Genomic DNA, 20,896 nt, shown 5'->3' on the forward strand with positions numbered 1-20,896 from the left:
ATATTACTGGAATTTCAACTGCACTGCTACACCCCTGTACTGTCCTGCTGATATACCTGTTGACCTAAAAAAAAGATTCTTTAAAAAAAAAAAGAGAATCGCTGTTTAGCTGTGTGCACATCCCGATTTTCATAAGAATGTGTTGACAAGTACACCCCCCCTCTGTTCTCTGTCTAGTCTGCTATCTGTTCCCTCACATGCCTCGGTTCCCATTGTTTCTGTGCGGCTACTCCCTTTAGCCCTACACCCGCTATCCCCTTTCCTCTGCGTGTTCAGTTTTCAGTGCATACTACCTCCCCCCAGTGTTTTTCTCCCAGTCTTGTGCCCCCCCCCACCTACTGTTCTCCCCGTGCCTCTGTGGCATCAGCCAGGTTAAGTGTACCTCAATGAATGCAGTTTACTATGGGGCTCTCCATCTCTCCTATCTTCTCAAAGTGCTCCTCTATCTCTTATCCTTCACCCCTTACTAAGTCTGGCAGAAAGAAACTCAAGGAGGACATACTGGGTTCTAACCCAGGCCTTCGGATTGCAGACACCTACGTCACTGCCTCTGCCAGAGAGACTCTCACCGACATACGCTGTCGTTCGCTCACCCGATCTATGGACTCTCCATGCGATCACTTTTCTCTTTCCTTTCTCTTCCTCACCCATCAATGGTGGCACCCGCTGGGAGGTCCTTCTTGCCCTCTACTCCCGCTCCAGGGTCATCATCAATGTCTACATCAACGGTACTGTCATGATACAGGGTCCTCAAACCAACCTTTTACTCTTTGATAGGCTCCAACCTCGCCTTATCAACCTTCCTTCTCCTGCACCAGCTCCTTTGGCATCCCTGGCTCCCTTGACATCTGTGCCCACTTTGGCTCCCTTGCCGCCTCCTAACTACCCTTCTACCTTCGCCACAGCCTCCTTGCCGCCACCCCCACATTGAAAACCATATCAGCCTCCTCCCCTTTGGTGAACCTGCCACCCACTAACACTAACGGGGGCTCCCTTGCCACCTGCAGCCCCTCCCGCACTGGCTCCCTTTTCAACCACTGCAGTACCGGCTCCCTTGCCAGCCTTGGCTCCCCCAATACCTTCTACCTCTGTCCCTCAGGCACTCTTGCCACTTATGGGGCACCACTGTCCCAGGCTCCCCCGTAAGTCTTTCACAGTCAGCTGTCTGCTCCACATTGCCATGCTCAACACTCGCTGAGCTGTGCAACACTCCCCTGACATCTGCAACCTCCTTGAACTCCTGGATCTTTATGTTCTTGCCGTCACTGAAACCTGTATCAAGGATAGCTCTGTCACGAGTTTTGACACACCTCGCCCAGAAGGTGTACAAAATACTTTCTCTGCCTAGACCAAACAGACCAGGTGGGGAGTAGCAATGATCTTCCCTGAGTGGATACCTGTGTCTGTCATTCCCACTCAGGCCTGCTTATCCTTTAAGTGCCTGGTCTGCAGGCTCTCCCGTCTCTCCTAGCTCTTCCCTCCTGCTGGCAACCTAGCGGCCACCTTGTCAGCCCTCCCTCTTCCTTTCGGAATGGGCTTTCCTGGCCTACTCTCTCCTTTCCTCCTCTTCTCATTGAGTCCTACTGGGTGATCGTAACATCCACCTCGACTCGCCTCATTCCTCAGGACCTTTCCGCAATCTTTGCGACTTTCTCGCTTTCCATCGTACCCTCTGGCCCAACGCACACTGCTAGCCACACCTTGGATGCTCTCATCTCAACTGACATTCCTCTATCTATCCCTCTCACTACTTCTCTCTCTCGGACTGATCACTCTCTCCTCACTTGAAGCGCTCTTCTCCTCTTGCATCAGTAAGCCCGGCACTGCCTCCCATTTACAAGGTCTTCCAACCCATGAAAAGTGTGTCAGTAGCTGCCTTTGCCTCTATCTACTCTGCTCCTTCCACACCTGCGGCGGACTCCCACCCTGACACAGCCCTCTTCAACTTTAACCTCTAAGTTTCCAACACTCTTGATATTCTTGCCCCGGTCATGAGGGTACGACTGAAGCCTACCAAAAGGTGCATCTCTTGGTTCGACTCCGAAATGGCTGCCCTTAAACGCAAGTGAAGGGCAGCCGGACGGAAATGGGATTCCTCGGGTGCACCCTCTAACAAACTGGCCTGCCGCCTCCTTCAAAAGCAGTATAAACTCTGCATCCGCTCCAAGGAAAGTGTTTTTATTCCAGCCTGCATCTCACGGCATCCAATAACACAGCCATACTTTTCATAGTCTGCAAGAAACTAGCCAATCCTACTGCAGCCTCCTCCACCATTGCACCCATCATGGCCCTTTGCTCGGCCCTGGCTGCACACGTCACCTCAAAAATACAGGATATCCTATTCCTCACCACCCCATGCACCAACATCTCTTGTACCGCCCTTGGCCACACACACCCAGCGTCGTCTTCTCTCTTCTATTTCCCCTGTCACACCTGAGGAGGTCACTAGACAAGTCCGGTCTATGAAAGCCCCCTGTCCCTCCAAAACCATCAAGAACATTGACTCTCTTGCCCCAGACTTGGATGACCTCTGCAACCTCTCCTTCGCCACTGTAGTTTTCCCCACTGCTCTTAAGCACTCCCTTGTGCACCTTCTGCTCAAAAGACCCACTGCTGACCCTACCATTCTGGCAAACTATCGCCAGATCTCTATCGCACCTTTCCTGGGCAAACGCCTGGAGAAGTTGGCTATTTCTCAGCTTACCCTCCACACTGAATCTGCTGGTTGCTTCCATGACCACCAGTCTGGCTTTAGAGCAGCCAGAGGCACGGAAACTGCTCTTCTGAACACCCTTGAATATCTGAATATTCTGATTCTAACTCGCTTTGTCCTCATTCGACTCGACCTCTCCTCTGCCTTCGATACAGTGAACCACAACACCATGATCGCACGTCTCTGCGATACCCTGGGTATCACTGATCAGGCCCTGGCATGGCTAACCTCCTTTCTCTCCGACCGCCCATCCCAGGTGGAATTGGGGTCCTTCCTCTTCCCCCCATCACTCTCTCTATGTGTGGTGTCCCCCAGGGATCTAACCTATTCCTGTGGTTCTTCAATGGCTACATGCCCCCAATCCCCTTGCACGTACGATAGCCACCTTCACCTCCAACAGTCAGTGTTATGCGGATGACATGCAGCTCTCTTTCAGGCTACCCTCGGCCTCTGCCTCTTCCTCACTCATACCAGACTGTCTGCAATTCAGTCATCGTGTGCTGCAAACTACCTCTGCCTCAATGCCAGTAAGACAGAGATTGTCCTCATCGGGACCCCTGCTCCCACCTTCCCTCTTTCTATCTGGCCGGCCTCCCTTGGCCCTGCGCCTCCAACTACCAACGAGGCAAGAAATCTGGGGGTCATCTTTCACTCCACTCTCGCCTTCCCGTCTCGCATCGTGGACATCTCTAAAAAGTCCCACTACCAACTGCACCTTCTCAGAGGTATTCTACCTTTTCTCATCTTCCCCCAAAGGCTCACCATCTCCAGAGCCCTGGTGCTCTCCAAGCTGGACTACTGCAATAGCCTCTTTCTCAACCTACCCTCTTCTACTCTCCGTCCTCTTCAACTCATCCAGAACAGAACTGCAAGACTTTCCCTTGGCCTCCTGCCCAGGGACTGCACCTCTCTGGCGCGGAAATCCCTTTACTGGCTCCCTGTGGCTGCAAGGATTAAGTTCAGGACCCTTTGCATTGTCCACAAGGCTTTCTGGGGCCTGTGCCCACTATCTGCAACACGCTCTTCCTAAATACTATCCTTTCCGAGCCCTCCGCTCCTCTTCCTCCAACTCTCGGTAGGTGAGCCACTTCTCCAAGCAGAGACTTGGGGGGAGATCGTTATTCACTGCAGGTGCTTCCCTCTGGAACAGCCTCCCTGACTCTCTCCGTCTTGGGCCAGATCTCCCTAAGTTCCGGAAACTCCTCAAGACTTTCCTCTTCACCTCCTCCACCTCCTCCTCCTCCTCCTCCTCCTCCTCCTCCTCCTCCTCCTCCTCCTCCTCCTCCTCTTCCTCCCTCTCTCTCTCTCTCTCCTGCTAACAACCTATTTCTGCTCTCTCGCGCTCTCTCTCCTCTACTTCTGCTCAGCTTTGCTGACTGGCTGCCTGGAGTACATTCAGAGCCTCACATGTCCCAAGCTTTCCTCGCCAGTCTCCTGCACTTGCCGCAGCACTACGCCACTATGGTATCTCTCTGCACTTAACCCATGTTCTGACGGGACTGGGCGAACATGATCCCTGCTGCCACCCCCCACCCGCCCACGCACTTCCCGTTTCTGTTCACCTGCATGATCTGAATGTACCATGCCTAGTAAGATCGCTTGTCTTGTCTTCCCTATGTCTTATCCTCCCATGCACGGTTGCTCTTTGAAACACTTATGTAGAAGCGCATATTAAATAAACAAATCAAACCAAGTTGAAGGTCAGCGACGAAGGGAGGAAGAAAAGAGGGTTCACATTTTCTTTTGGATATGGGAGTGGTAGGTAGGGTGGAAAGGTTAGGGGGAGGAAAGATAATGGTGGTGGATACAATGGAGTGGTCTAAAAGAAGGTGTGACATTAGTGTTGATTGCTGAGAGAGAGCTGGTTATTAACAGGACGTTAATAGGTAGGTTATGAATAGAGTGGATACTGTGTTCATTGAGAAAAGAAAGGTCAGATTTTATGGAGTGTTAGGAGAAGGAAGGTTGAAGTCACCTGTTTTCCTCCTCCTTGGCAGTCTCTGCGGTACCCGGGTAGCTGTCTCCTTCCATTCGGGCATCCAGCGGGGCCTGCAGCATCCCTGCAGACTAAGGCTTCTCTCCGGGCACGCACATTCTGTTCCTTCCGCACTTCGTCTCTCATCCGGTTCTCGCTCCTGCAATTACTTTTTTTGGGGGTAGGGGCTCATCACCCTCTCTGGCACTTTTCCAACGCTTTCATTTGGGCCTGAGCTTGAGCTGTGTTGAACACCCGCATTGGACTGATGTATTCCTTAGAGCCAATCACTGGCCTTTGGAAACTAGATTGCTCATTTGGTTGTTCGTGAGTGATCTTTGTACTCATGGCCATCTTCTCCGTCACAGTATCCTCTTTTAAGCTACAAGCACAATATTTCCTATTATCTGGTGTTTCAGTGTTGTTATGCATGTCAGTTCGGCTATATGATTTTTCAGTGCAATGCAGGTCAGTTTGGCTATATGCATAACACTTTGTTTTATCTGGATTTTAAATATTCTCATGTAGGTTTATTTGGCTACATGTTCAATATTTTGCATTATCAGGTCCCTCAGTATTGTCATGCAAGTTAGTTTGGTTAACTTGATAACAGTATATATTAGCTGCATCCAGGGAAGAGGCAGAAATACCTTGAGTTAGGAAAGGGGTTGGATGTGGTAAAGCAGGGTTATGCTGTGTTCTTGGGTAATGATTGTCCCCAATCCCATAAGGGAACTCCCACCTCAGGTGATTTTCTGTCAGTGTACCACCCACAGAGGGACAACATCCTCAGATTTGTCACAACATCAACAGAGTATTATCAGAACGTTACCTTTGATGAGCTGGCACTGGGAGTTGTTTTAGTGGCTGGTGAGCAACTGGGTTCCCCAGAGGCATCAGAATGGAGAGCAGCTGCAGCATACGTCGGAGAAGGCTGGTCACTTGGCGTGGCTTCAGGAGAAGATAGATATGAATGTAGTATGAATCACTCAAGCCTAATAAAGGCAATTGCATGTGTTCACTAGACTGAAGACACATTCAGGAGTTGCTGTACCAAGCTGATGTCATAAAAAAACACCCTCTTTACGCCAACAAGAGCATTCAAGTACAATACGTGGCTAATATACTGCTAGGCCCTCTAGATCCTTCCGATAGTGAGAAGCTTCTGCAGGAAATTAACATGAAAGACAGAAAAGACGACATGATGAGATTAACTTACTTTAAGAGGTTTCTAGTCTTAGAACATACATGGCACATTAGCTACACTTCCAAAGTAAAACTACAGGCGCAGAAGTTGAGAGAGGAGCAGAAGGCATGGGGTGGAGTAGCATTAAGATGAACACAAAGATTAACACAAGTGCAATTTGAATAATGTTCCACTGCCAGAAAATATTTCTCTTTCGGCAACTTTCACTCAATAGTTTCTATCGACCCGTGAGGAATTGCTATCTGATATGGGTGCAAAGCCCTAGCTTTTTTATTTTTAGTACCTAAAATGATGCAGGTGATTCCACTCCACTGGAGTAATCTACTAACCAGATCCTCCATGCCAAAAGGATAGTGCACTTGGGCCCTGATGCATTAGTAGCCTGATCTGCAGCAGCTGCTCTGCTCATGGCACAGAGCAGGTTCAAAGGTCACAGGATGCCCACTCGACCGCCATGGTGACAGCAAAGTCACTTCAGCACAGGGGCGACATTTACCCAAACTACGATGATCATGAGTACTGCATGCTGGTGGCAGGGTCCTCCCTAAAAATAAACTATGCCCGAGTTTAGGCATAGTGCATGGTGATACTTATGATTATGGCCACAATAAACCAATTGTGTGTCAGCTGCTGTGGCATGTAAGCCAGCTCTGCTGTGGAAAGGAATGTGTATCCTGGTCAGACAGGCAAATACAGCCACCCGGCAGGATAGAAATCCAGAGGACCCACCCTCTCTGATTCTTTTTGTGAGGACTGGTAACACCCTTCTTCAGAGACCACTCGCAGCAGGCAGCGGCCCGGAGCCCAGGAATCAAAGCACAACACCCATTTTGGAGTAGTAGCCTCACATCAGGGTGCGGTACTCCTCTGAGGCAGGATCTAATTAGTGACAACCCACTATCATTTTGCTTTGTTTTTTAACCTGTTCTGACTTTAAGGGAAGTAAAACCTTCAGCTTCACTTCCCCTGCCTTTTGCCCTTTTCTTATCTTGAAACTGATCAGTCCTTCAGACTGTCAGTAGGGGGAATCTATGTTTCCCTTTTAAATTTGTGTGACTTTTTACCATTGCACACATTTTACAATGCAGTGCAATGGGAATACTGTTGCATCACCCTAACTTTTTACACTTAGGATTTTTGGATACTTTCACATGTGCCTAAAGACAAGCTTCTGGCAGCAGATACATTTTTTGCATTATTTTTAGTGCGCGTTTACTGGTAGGGCTAGAGCACATGGCTAGTGCCCTAAAATGGCTGTGCCATTATATTTTCGTTTGTTCTTTGGCCATATTGTTGTTTGGCTATCTTCCTGCCCTGCCAGGTCAGGAAATCTCTTACAAGGTCATGAACCTTGTTAGGCAAGATTGTATGTAGTAACTCCTGGCGATAGGGAACCCAACCTTTGGTATAGGCCTGTTCTACACATGTTGGTAGAGTGACTGAGCAGCCAGGCTCATCTCAAGAGGGGTCAATATAACCTGTAGAGATGCAACATAGGTATTCACAGTGACAAGTAGTCAAATAGCACTTATACTCGAGGTTTCTTATTAAAATGATTTATTCATTTAAAAGTCCATTTTTAAGTAATCTTTCTTTAGAAAGGGCAAGATGCAACAATTAAATACACTTCAAAAATACACGCCGTCAGTTTCAGTTAAGTAATTAGATACCCTTTTGGGATGACACACATACACTTACTACACCCTAAGGTGACTAATAGCTAGGACACTGTGCGCATTAATATATCACTTTGATACTTAATGCAATACTGGAGTTATGGCAAAAAGGAAAAAGAGGTCAGAGAAGGAAACAAAGGTTAACAAGTTCTCCTGAACATGTAAGCACTTTCCCAATCCCCCAATGAAATATAGGTTAACCCTTTCCCAGCAATACAAGTAACTTATGTATGACTTATGTAGGGACAGATCAACACAAAGTCAAATGGACAGAAGAGTCTGCAGGGAGCCTGGACAGCCAATGTCAATTGAGCAAAGTCTAGGGAAGCTGAGGCACGTCTTGAAAATTAGCACAAAAGTCTTGCACAATGTTTAAAGAGTTTGTAGAAACAAATCACTGTTAGGCCACGAGCTGTAAGACTTGTGAAAAGCAAAGCTGCAAGCAACTCTGCAAAAAAAGTAGCTACTGTAAGTCTCCAGTAAAACAAGCTACACAACCAAAAAGGTAAGCACCCCTTTAGTAAACAGTACCGTTGGTTAGAAGAAGAGATTTCATCTGGCTTCTGTTCCTGCTGTAGTCCTGCAGATCTGTTGTTCCCGGGCCTAAGTCGTAGGGACAAGAGGGAGGATGTCTGTGGACTCCTGCACTGCGGTTCGAAGGTCGGCGGCAGTAAAGAGCTCTTTTCAATTCAGCGGCACTTCGCGGTTTCAGCTATTCGCAAATAGCACCACCGCGGATCTCAGACACTTGATGGGCTCCCCTCGCTTCTGGAGTGCAGCACTCTGGTAGGTGCCTCAGGCTTGGGTAGTCTTGCTTCGGGAGGGTCTTTGGGATCTTCCTGTAGCTCTCGTCCACTTAAAAACGATACTTGTTTCTGGAATGTCTGATCCCAAGGCCCCCAGTTCCAGCAGCAGCGAGGAAGTACAGCCAGCAGTGAGAGGGGTTCTAGGCAAGTTCGTCTTGAGGTTGATTGGTCCCATCAACACAAGGGGAGAAGTTTTCCATTCCGGGCTTCTCTAGTCCATTAGAAATCTGGAGCTTTAGCACTGCAACAGGGCTTCACCGGGCAAACCAACGGTCCAGGAGGGTCTAGCAAGCTTCTCTTCCAGTTTCTTCTTTGGTTCCTTCGTCAAGTGGTCTACTCTGCCTTTCTTGCAAAAGACCTCGCCTTTCATACTAGTTTCTCCCATTCATTCGCAGCATAGCTGTCACTGACACAGCAGGGGGGCTGTGCTCCAAGGACAGCCAGCCAGTCAATCACCTTTGGGTGCATTCCTGTAACCAAGGAGACTAAGCACAGGGAGTTTCAGGAACCTCCCTCGCTTCCTGCCCTGCCAGACACGCAGGAGCAAGAGGCGGGCTTCAGCAGTGAACCCCTCCAAGAACAAAATGAACAAAAGGACCAAACCTGGTTTGTCGCACAGAGTAAATCTCAAGAAGCACCTTACAAACAAGAAATGGCAAAATGGGCAACTATGGATGCAATACTGCAGCTGAGGATTTAGTCTGCGGTAAAAACTCACAATGGTAGGAAAAATAAACCACTGCCACCAGCCATTAATTTTAGTAAGGGTAACATAAAAATGTTACATGAGAAAGTAGACAAAGGGGATACTAAGTATCCCCTTTAGCACTCCGCATAAAATGGTGTGTGCTGGGTCTACAAAGTAACAAAGGTAAGGAAAGTCAATTTCACTTCACTACTCTTGGAAACAGTAGTTTATCCAAGAAAAGGTATTTAAACCTTAAGAGAAATCCAAAGAACTTTTCTGTGGCACTGCACTGAAGGTGCTGTGTGCAACAATACAAAAAAAGTGGTGCTATGTAGTTTGTCAGACTCCAAAGTCATAAAAACACAAATTGCAAATCAAACAGAAATACATGAGAGAGAGAGAAAAAGGGCTCGCTTTCTCCAGGATTAAAAACTAAAAGTCCTAGAATCAAGCAAAAGTGTGTGTGTGTGGTGTGTGTGTGTGTGTCTGTGTGGGTGGCTGTGTGGGTGTCCTTGTGTGTCCATCACACACCCCAAAAGAAGGGGGTGGTTAATCTGTCTGGTCCCATACCACATCCAGTGGTGACAGAGTCTAGGTGTGGGGCATGAGTGAAAACAATAGCTGTCCCTGCTTGGACAACTACTGGGTGTTTGAATGGTGCAGATCCTTGGTGGGCTTGTTTCCGGGGTGGATTATGGATAAGAAGAGGACTCCGGCAGCCACTTCTTCCGATCAGCGTTGGAGCGAAGAAACCCTCGTAGATGAACAGCCAACTGAACAGCCGACAAAACTCCTGAAGAGGCCTGGCCCTCCATTCTGCTTCTGGCCCAGTGAAGCTCTCTTGGACTACCTGATCTCCAAAGACCCTGAGAAGAGGTCGAGCCCAAAGCATAATGTTTTATAAAAGTGTGGATGGATGACCATGTGGCTGCTGCACAAATATCTTGTATAGGGACACCCCTTTTTAAAAGCTGTTGAAGTTGCCATGCCCCTGGTTGAATGAGCTCTCAGACCATCAGGTGGTTCTTTTCCAGCCAATCTGCAACATTCTGTTATGGCTAAAATTATCCATCTGCATAAAGTGTGTTTGGTTACCGGAAGACCCAGTTTGCGTCCAGTGTACCCCACAAAAGGTTGGTTGCACTGATGAATCTTTGCCAATCTTGAGATGTAAAAACTAAGAGCTCTTCTGGGATCTAGTCTATGCAACCGCTCCTCTTCCTTGCTTGCATGAGGAGGAGGGTAAAAAGTAGGTAAAGTTATTTTCTGTCACAGATGAAAATCCAAAACAATTTTAGGTAAAAAAGAAGGTTTGATCCTAAGAACTACTTTGTCTTTATAAAAGATGGTGTGAGGAGGGCCGCTCGAAAGCGCCTGCAACTCACTTACCCTGCGGGCTGATGTCAATGCTACAAGGAGTATTGTTTTCAAAGTTAGGAGCCTTAGCGGACAAGAATGTAAAGGCTCAAATGGAAAGCGCGTAAGAAATTTTAGAACCAAGTTCAGATCCCACACTGGCACCTGGAAAGGTATTGGTGGAAACACATTATTCAAACCTTTTAAGAATTTAATTATTAAGGGTATCTTGAAGTAAGATTCTTCTTCTGAAGAGTGCTTAAAGATGGATAGCGCTGCTAAGTATCCTTTTATCGTTCCAACCTGGAGCCCCAGATTAGCTAAATGTAATAGAAAAGATAATATTGTGGGAATATTACATTGAAATGGGTCCACATTCTTTTCTCTGCAACAGTTACTGAACTTGTTCCAACGGCACTGATATTTGGTTGCTAGCCTTCTGGCCAAAAGCAAAATCTCCATCACGTCATCCGGAAGATGCCAATCCTTGTATCTCAGCCTTTCAGAAGCCATGCGTGAAAGTTGAGCGTGTTGACCTCCGGATGGAGACCATGACCTTCCTGTCGCGAGAGAAGATCCTCTCTTCTTGGAAGACGTATTGGAGGGCAGATGGACATGTCCCGAAGGTCCAGGTACCACGTTCTCCGGCCCAATCCGGGGCAATTAGGATCATGGTTTTCCCAAACTTTCTCAACCTCTTGATTACTTGAGGGATCACAGGGACTGGAGGAAACACATACAGAAGTGGAAACTTGCGTCTCCTAGAGCTCCTCTCAAGGGAAATTCCCTTGAACAGTATAGTTTGCACTTCCGGTTGGCCCTGGTCGCGAAGAGATCTACTGAGGGGTTCCCCAAAGGGTGAAGATCTATCTCTTGAATGACTTCCTGAGCTATCTCCCACTCGAGAGACTGTGCTCTGCCTGGTCAGAGTGTTCGCTGTTGTGTTTTGCTCTCCGGCTAGATGAATTGCCGATTGAGAGGTCCCTTCTTGTATTGCCCAGAACCAGAGTTGCATCGCCTCTCTGCACAGCGGCAGTGACCCCACTCCTCCTCTTTTGTTGAGGTAATACATGGCCACTGTATTGTCCGTCATTATCAGAACATTCTTTCCCCGAAGGCCTTCAGCGCTAGTCTGATTGCCCTCAACTCCAAAAGATTGATGTGTAGTTTGGACTCCGATGGAGACCACCATCTGCTGATTGTCAGATCGTTGATATGGGCTCCCCACCCCGTAAGTGAGGCAATCGTCACTACTGTTATCGCCGGCCATGGCTGCCAAAAAGATTCTCCTCTGAGGATATGATTTCTGCAAGCCCACCATTGTAGATCCTGTGCTACTTGGGCTGAGACCTGCAGCAGATCTGACATTTCCCCTGAGAATTGGGACCATTGAGTTCTGAGAGCCCATTGAAGAAATCTCATTCTCAATATGGCTTCTGGCACCAGAAAAATGCAGGATGACATCAGACCGAGCAACCTGAGAAAATCGAAGGCCGGAAGATACTGGACATTTTGGAATTTTGTTACCATCTGCAGAATGTGGTGAGCTCTCTCTTCGGGAGGTGAGGCTTTGCCGAGAGCAGGTATCCAGGACTGCTCCTATAAACTGGAGTTTCTGTGATGGTCTCATGTTTGACTTTTTTAAATTCAGAGAAAAACCTAGTTTGTGAAGGAAGTGACCAAGTATTGGACACATGATCCAGGGCTTGTTCTGGAGAATGTGCTCTGATCATCCAATCGTCCAGATTGGGGTAGACATGAATCCCCCCTCTCCTGAGACTCGCTGTCACCACCTCCAACAACTTGGTGAAAACTCTTGGGGCGGAGGTCAACCCGAATGGCAGAACTCGAAACTGATACAATTGCAAACCTCAGGTACTTTCTGTGCTTGAGATGGATTGGCACATGAAAGTAAGCATCCTGAAGGTCCAATGATACCAACCAATCCTGGAGTCGGAGAGCCTGAAAGATCAGAGAGTGTGACCATCTTGAATTTGTCCTTCCTTAGGAACTTGTTCAAATTTCTCAAGTCCAAGATGGGTCTCAGTCCTCCGTCTTTCTTTGGAATAAGGGGGAATACCAACCCTTGTTCCTCTGCGCTACAGGTACATGTTCTATTGCACCTTTCTGTAGCAGGGTTAAAACTTCCTGCAACAGGAGCGGATCCGGATGTTTGGCAGAGTTGTATTTCGGGTGGTGATTCTGAGGTTTCTTTAGAAAAGGAAGGCAGTAACCTTGGGATACTGTTTCCAGTGCCCAAGCATCTGAAGTAATGCCCCGCCATTCTTCTAGATGCTGTGAGATCCTGTCTCCCACCGGGGTCTTGTGGGTCAAAACCTCAGAGTGGTTTTGCGGCAGCTGCAACAGCGGCTGAAGGTACAGATGCCATTGCTCGGGTTGATTTAGCACCTTTTCCACGCCCCCGAGGAAATTTTGTTTGACCTCTCTGATTGGCCTGCCCTCTTCCTCTTCCAATTGAGGAATCATAGCGAAAAGGACGACCCCTCCAGGAAGATGAGCCTGTGTAGGGGTGTTGCTGAGGTTGTCTTATAGCGGCACAGAGATTTTGCCGCCGCTTTGGAGGTCTGTAGCTTCTCCAAACTTTCATCTGCCTTGCTACCAAACAACCTCGAGCCATCAAAGGGCATATTAAAAAGCCTGGATTGCACATCAGGAGCAAACCCAGACTTTCTTAGCCACGCAAATCTACGTAGCACTGTGCTAGTCGCCATGGACCTGATGATACTCTGATACTCTCAGCTGTGTCCAACCCTGATTGAAGGCATTCTCCCGAAGCCTCCTTTCCATCCCTTATAATAGTTAGAAAGCCATCATGTTCTTCACCTTCCGGGATGTGTTCAGCTGCCGCTGACATGCAGTCTCACAGGGAATATGTGAACCATGCCAAGGTACAAGTTACATTAGTAGACTTCAAAGCCATACTGCCAGATGTAAAGATTTTCCTAGACCATGCATCCACCTTTTTATAGTCCCTATCTGGAGGGATTGTAGGGTATGCCACATTCTTTGTGGAAGTGGCTGCCTGTACTACCAAACATTCCGAAGTTGGGTGTTTGCTGAGGTATTCCGGGTCAGATGTGCAAGGTCTATATTTTGCCACAAACTCTATTTACTGCCCTTATGGCTTCAGGACGTTCCCATGCAGAACTAACCCTTCTCTGTAGGGCAATACGAAAGGGTAGAATGGGGTCTTGTTGAGGTGTTCCAGATAATATATCCGTCATGTCATCATCTTGACAGACTGGTGAACTCCTACCCCACCCCATAAATTCTGTAACTCTGCTCATGAGTTTTCTATAACCCATATCAACCTGTTCTGATGGGTCGGGTTTGTCAAACTCATACTCTGGAGAAGTATACAGGCCACTTGCTGTTTGCAAACATTCTTGCAGATCTTGAATTCTTGATTGAGAGTTAATTAACTCCTCTGGGACAGATCTTGTGCCAAATTTAACACCAGCAGAGGTGACTTCCTCCTCTTCCGATGAATCTCCCTCATAGATGGATGACATGGTCCTGAAAAAATCATGTCGACTCGCAGGTTGAAAAACCTTTTCAGGCATTAAAGGTTTTTCCCTTATTAAAGGCTTTGGCATCGACAAAAGTGTCGATGGCGCCGAAGTTTTAATCACCTCCTTCGACACCATCGAAGGAACTTTCGACGATCTCGATGTAATCGTCGAGGGCGCCGTGGAGACCATCAATGGAGCCTTTGAGGTTTTCGAGCGTGAACTCGACATAGCTTACTTCGAGGGAGTTGTCGACTCGAGGACCTTCGATGACGTGGATGACGTTGATGTCGACTTCGATGGCATAAGATCTTTCGACGTCATTTTGTTTCCCTCTACCTTCGATTTATGCACCGAAGGATCTGTCTTACAAGGTGATCGAGAAGAGTCTCTTGATGACGCTCTCGACATCTTTTTATCAGCTTTTCTTGTTTTGGACCTTCCTCTGTCACTTTCCTTGTGAACAGGAGCATGGGCTTCTTTAGCTTTTTTTGAGGGGGTCTGGGCCATGTTCTTAAAAATTTATAGCATGGAAACTCGAAAAGCTTCCCATTTACTCAGAGAGTCATGCTTTGATGGACATGCTATGACCTCTTCCGAAGATGTCAAAGAGGATGAGGGAGATCGATGTTGTCTCTTCTTAGCCTTTTTTGAAGACGAAGAAGACTTTCTCGATCTACTCCTCGAATGATGTTTTTTATGGTATTTTTTCAAAGACTCGTCTGAGTCTCTCTTTTTTTTTTTTTTTAAATTGGACTTCGATAAACCCTCCCCCATCGCCAGTTTACCTCTATGCTCTTTTAGGGCTTTGTGGGTCATCGACTGGCACGAACCACAGTCTTCCGTACGGTGCTCAGGACCGAGGCACCAAAGACAATTCTTATAGGGATCCGTCAGGGACATCTTCTTTACACATTTTAGGCATTTTTTAAAACCTGTCTTCGGTGTGGAAGGGCTCGAAGACAACGACAGCTTTTTCTCACAAAAAATACTGAAGCGCCGTTTAACTCGATCCGAAGCAAAGCTAACGGAAAAACTGAACTGAAGCCAACGGGCGCGCTCGAGGCTCTTATACAGTGGATGATGTCGGTGCTCGACGGGTGCTGCAGAGGGACATCGATGCCACGGCCTCGAGTGGAGCGCCCTCTGCTGGAGAGAGAAAAAAATTCAGAGACGAAACCTAAAGGTAAGGATATATCCAAGATGAGGAATACGTGGGAGGTCACAATCCATTCGACAATGCTATTATGGTGTGTCTTCTGATGCTTGTTAAATCGGCTTAGAATCATAAACCGAGGATAGACTGTGTGAAGGAACAGTAGCAAAGAGATTTCTTAGCATGGCTTGTCCCACCTGAGAATCAGACCAAGTGTGTGTATCTAGGCAGTAGTGTTGTGTAAAGGTGTGTACAGAACTCCAGGTTCCTGCTTTACAAATGGACTCAAGAGGAACATTTGCAATGAATGCTATGGCAGAACCTGTGCCCAGAGTAGAGTGTGCTCTAGGCGTGAAGGGCAGATCTCTCTTGGCAAGAGTGTAGCACAGTGTGATGCAGTTTTACGTTCTAGTTTGAAATAGCCGATTTAGAGACTGGGTCCCCTTCTCTACCAGCTGCCACTGAAACGAAAAACTGGTTTGTTTTCCTTAGTGGTCTTGTCTTTTCCAGATAATAGATCACTGCTCTCCTCACATCTAGTGTGTGAAGGATTCTCTCTGCCACGTTAGTGGGGTCCTGGAAAAAGGTGGGTAGTTCTATAGATTGTTTCACATGGAACTATGAAATAAACATAGGCGCAAATCGTGGGGAGTGTGCAGGACCACCATATCCTTGTCAATCATGACAAATGGGTCTTGAACTGAAAGGGCTTTCAGTTCACTAACTCTCCTTATTGATGTGATTGCCACCAAGAAGGCAGTCTTGTAGGTGAGTGCTTAAGGCTAGCCTTATGCAAAGGTTGACATGGAGGCCCCATTAGTCTGGTAAGTACAACTTTCAGGTCCCACCCGGTAGCTGGGTTAGAAATAAGGGGATGCAGTCTTTTTACCCCTTCCATAAATGCCTTGATTACTGGAACTTTCCATCACGAACGGGACATGGTGTATGCTGAAAGTACAGCTAAGTGGACTTTTAAGGAATTGAAAACCAGGCCTGAATCTAGCAGGTGAGTTAGGTACAGGACAATATGTGTTGGTGTGCATTCAATAGGATTGATGCTTTTTCCATTGCACCAGATTACAAAGCGTTTCCATTTGCTGGAGTCGCAATGTCTGGTGTTAAGTCTCCGTGCTTCGCTAAGTATGTCCATACATCTTTGAGGGAGTTGGAGCTGCCTAAACTCTATGACCTCAGGAGCCAAGCTGCTAAATTGAGAGCTTGAGGGCATGGATGTAGTGTGTCCCCCTTGTCTTGTGACAGCACGTTATAAGGGCATCGCAGCTTCCTGGGAGGGGAGACTGACATTGCCATGAAATGGCAGAACCAAGTTTGGGAGAACCAAGTTTGGCAGGTCCACATGGGGGCCACGAGAATCATTGTGACTGGTTCCTGGTGCATCTTGTGCACTACCGTGTTGAGCAGGGTAGTCGGGAGAAAAGCTTAGACAAATTTCCATGACCATGTAAATTTCCATGACCATGTTATCCAGAGACCGTTCCCCTTAGAGCGGTTATGCAGGTACCTGGAGGCTTAATCTGGACATTGTGCATTCTCCAGAGTTGCAAACAAGTCGATCTCTGGGAAGCCCCAGTCTGCAAAGACGTTGAGAACAATGTATTTGTGTAATCACCACTCATATGCTACGGGTAGTGGGAAGTCTCTGCTGAGTACGACCGCCAGAAGATTGAGTTCCCCTGGAACATGTTGCGACAGGAGGAACATCTTGTGTTTGAGAGCCCATTTCCATATGTTCTGTGACAGTTTGGATAGCCCCGGAGAGTGAGTGCTCCCCTTGTTTGTTTAGGTAGTACATAGCCGCAGTACTGTCCACGAGGACTAGGACCATCTTCCACTGGAGGTGCGTTTGGAATGCCTTCAAGGGGTTGAACACTGCTAGCAGTTCCAACAGATTTATGTGGCTGGTTGCTACCGCTGGGGACCACACACCGTGCGCCGTCTGATGAAGGAGGTGAGCCAGTCAGCGATGCGTCCGTGGTGAGAGTGGCTTAAACTGCAGGGGTGGTCAAGGTCTTCCCTTGCAAGAGGTTTTACCTTGACCACCACTGCAGAGACTGAACGAGGGCTGCTAAGGCCACTACTAGATCGTCCCATTGTCCGCTGCCCCAACACCATTGGCTCGAGAGCGTCTCTTGCATGGGATGCATGCGAAGACGTGTGTGTGTGGAACTAGATAAATGCAGGAGGCCATCATCCCCATCAGACGCATGGCTTTGCGTACAGTCACCTCGTGACTGGCTACATAGTGAGGGATCTGGAACAGCCTGTTTTGAACCCTCTTGGAGGGAAAGACCAGGCTGTTTTGGTCCAAATTAAGGCCCCCAGAAACTGGTTGACTTGGCTGCGATCTAGGCTGGATTTTTTCTTGTTGATCGGGAACCCTAGAGTGAAGAGGAGATCTGCTGTCTTTTGGGTATTTGTTAGGCATGTTCTGTACACATCCCCTGTTATTAGTCAGTCATCAAGGTAAGGGTAGACTGGGATGGACTACCTGGCAGGTGAGCAGCTACTATCGCCAGTACCTTCGTGAACACTTGGAGCCGAGGCAATGCCGAAGGGAAGAACCTTGAACTGATAGTGCGCGTCCTCTATCATTAACCTTAGGTACTTTCAGTGCGCTGGCAACATTGAAATATGAAAGTATTCATCTTTCATATCCAATGTTGCCATGTAATCCCGCTGCACCAGCAGTGGGATTACTTCCTGCAATGTTGTCATTCTCAACTTTTGCGGTTTGACATATTTGTTCACTGGGTGCAAATCTAACACAGGGCGCATCGTGAGATCCTTTTTATGTACAAGGAAGTACACTGAATAAATACCCTCGTTCTCATGGTGAATGGGGATGACTTCTATGGCACCCTTTTTCTAAAGAATCTGCACCTCTTCCAGCAGAATGTGCAGGTGTGCTGGTGATAGGCGTCTGCTCTTAGGTGGGATAGTATCGAGGTGGCATGCAATTACCATGGGTGACGGTCTTGAGCACCCACTGGTCTGATGTTATCCCCTCCCATGCGTGAATGAATGATGATACCCGTCCCCCGACCGGGGAGACATGGGAAGGGATCCTGACTGGCAAGTCATTTTGATGTGGAGGACGGGGAGCCTCTAGGGGTGAGTTTCTGCCTCTACCCTTGCCTCTGCGCTGTCCACTTTGCCGATCTTGGCTGCTGCCATCTGAACCTTGCCTGAAGGACCATGGTGTACCCTCCAGCACCATATTGCCCATGGGGAGATCGGGAGAAGGACTGACCTCGAAAGGAACGAGAGTTTGAACCTCCCCGCTATTGGAAAAGCTTGGCTGTAATCTGATTGAGCGATTTCAGCCTCTCATGTTCTTTTTTAGCCATTTCCAAGGCGTCATCTATAGCCTTACCAAACAAGTTTGAGTCTTCTACAGGCTTATTTATCAGGGAGGCCTGAGTCTCTGGCTTGAAACCTGAGTTTTTTACCCAGGAGCGTCTCTTGAGGAGAGTTCCCTGTGCCAGAGTGTGTCCCGCAGTTTCAGCAGCGTCTAGTGTATTTTTGAGAATATTATGCATCAACTGTCTACCCTCAGAGACTACTACCAGCAAGTGTGATTGCGCGGGTTCAGGGACCTCTTGGGAGGCCTTCTTGGAGCAGGCCCCATTGCACCTCGCTGTAACTAGCAAGAAGGGTGGAATTATTTGCGATTCTGGTTGGATAGGCTGCAGACTTGGTAACACGCTTACCAAGGGCATAGTGTTTTTGCCGTCCTTGTCTGGGGGAGCCTCTGCTGTAGACAGTGGCACCCCTGCCCTCTTTCTGGTGGTTTTAACAACCAGAGAATCCGGTGTGGCAGCACCTCGAATGTACATGGGCTTGATGGAGAGGGGCGAAACAGTTTCTCAACCCGAGGGTTGACAGCCCTTGTGAGAGAAGGAGCAAAGCGTCTCTTTATGGAATTCAGCAGAGGAATAGCCCGACTTGTGGGAGGTTTTTCTTTGAGGATGTCCTCAACAAAATCAGAATCCTGAACAGTCTCCTGTGTTGCGATTTGAAAGTGGTCTGCGGCTCTCTCTTTAGGGTGGCATTAAAGGCCATTTGGTCATCTAATGGCGATGGCTGCCTCTGTTGAGGAGAGGATAGTGGGTCCAGACAAATCACATTTGGGTCTGGGGTAGGAGTGGGTGAGAGCCAAGGCCCTTGATCTACTGGTTGATGTTGTTCCCAGTCTGGGCACTGGTCTGTTGTGTCCTGGCCAAAAGGATTGTCCTCATATGTTTCCTCTGATTCAGAATACTCACAAACCTACTCCTGGTGAGTTTGTGTCTGAATTGGGAGCTTCTGCAGCTTTGGTGGAATGGGACAGGAGGAGTCCTCCCTAGGACTCTTGGGAGTAATTTATATTTATGAGAAGCTTATCAATTGTGACATTCTATCCATATAGTTCTCAAACCTTTGCCTCGTCCACAGGGATGAAGCAGAGGAGTCTGGAGGAGGGAAAAGGCTCTTCAGAAGGTGGCGATTAACCAGATAAAGCTCTAGAGAGGGTTTGGGTGCCTTCAGAGTATACCTGTCAACGAGAAGGGGTGGTTCTGGGCTGTTCTGCTGCCAAACTAATAGCCACAAGACTCACATAATTTCGGCGACTGTATGATGGATTTTGACGTGCCTGTAGGTGCTGTCGCTGGTTGCCAACTCCGCCGAAGCCTTAGGAGTCGACGTGCCCTTGGACGGCATGTCGGCACTCATGTGCTTTTTTCTGGTAACGCCCTTATGAATGGAATGCCCAGTCGCATGCCGAGAGGACGGTTGCGGGGAGGGCGCCGGACCACAAGTTTCGGCAGGCACCGCTGACGTCTTCGGCGGGCCTGTTGGCATTTGGCGCTTCTTCGACGTATCTGTCGAGAAAGCTCTGGGGGTTGTGTGGTTTTCCTTGGATGGTGCATGTGTGCCCCTGTCGCTGGGGTGCGAACTCCCCATAACAGTACCAGTGGTCTGTCTTTCGGGACTGGGGACGGGCATCTGGGAACTGGAGGGTTACGCACAAAGGTCTAAGGCCTACAGGTTGGAGCCATGGCTGCCGCTAGAGTCCTTGTGACTTGAAGCGACAGCGCCAACGGGGGGATCCACTTTCGGCCTGCATTGCGTAGGCCGCCCACCACTTTGTCCACCTATCTTTTAATGTCTTAGGACAAAGGGTTTGCAGGACTTACAGGAACGCTCGTCGTGGTCATGAGGTAAGCACCTATTGAATTTGAGATGGATGTCCTTCCAAGGGTATTTTACGTTGCACGACGGACAGCATTTTAATGGAGTACTTTCTATAGCAGAGGTGACAGGCAGCCAGACTAGAAAGGGAAAGAGGGGAAAAGGAAATGCATTCTCATAAGGAATCAACCCAGGGACCCACTCTACCTTATGGGCCTGGCCTGATGGCCGAGGCCACGCAGTCGACAGACGTCGATCGATATACCACTCGCCGAACAGCAGTGGATGTCTTTAGCGTAGGGATCCACAAAGCAGTCGTTGAAGTGAAGAAGTCGAAGACTAAACAACAAACTGTCGTGGGACAACGAAATAAGTGTTGAGCAATAATAACTCTTGCGAGCTCCGCATAAGGCGACTAACTAGTTGGGTGGAAAACACCATCTGAGGGACCTCGACGCGTGAGGGATTTTGGGTACACTAGAAGTCATGTTAAGGATAGTGTTAAGAGTCACGCCCATGTCGACGTCCCCTTTCGATCCTTGAAAGAAAGATGCAATACTCCATTATTACCACTAGATGTCGGACTATATGCACAG

At 48.1% G+C, this 20,896-nt stretch overlaps 1 protein-coding gene across 1 annotated transcript in view; it reads right to left on the reverse strand.

Annotated features, from left to right (window-relative positions):
- The window catches only part of XRCC1 (X-ray repair cross complementing 1), a 795,788-nt gene that overhangs the window by 575,698 nt on the left and 199,194 nt on the right, over window positions 1-20,896 (reverse strand). Inside the window, exon 7 of the mRNA XM_069640868.1 lies at window positions 5,521-5,639. Within this exon, the coding sequence (XP_069496969.1) occupies window positions 5,521-5,639 (119 nt within the window). The remainder of the gene's footprint in view (window positions 1-5,520; window positions 5,640-20,896) is intronic.

The sequence above is a fragment of the Ambystoma mexicanum genome, chromosome 1q, assembly GCF_040938575.1.
Source record: "Ambystoma mexicanum isolate Mex_15411 chromosome 1q, UKY_AmexF1_1, whole genome shotgun sequence".
Classification (NCBI taxonomy): domain Eukaryota; kingdom Metazoa; phylum Chordata; class Amphibia; order Caudata; family Ambystomatidae; genus Ambystoma; species Ambystoma mexicanum.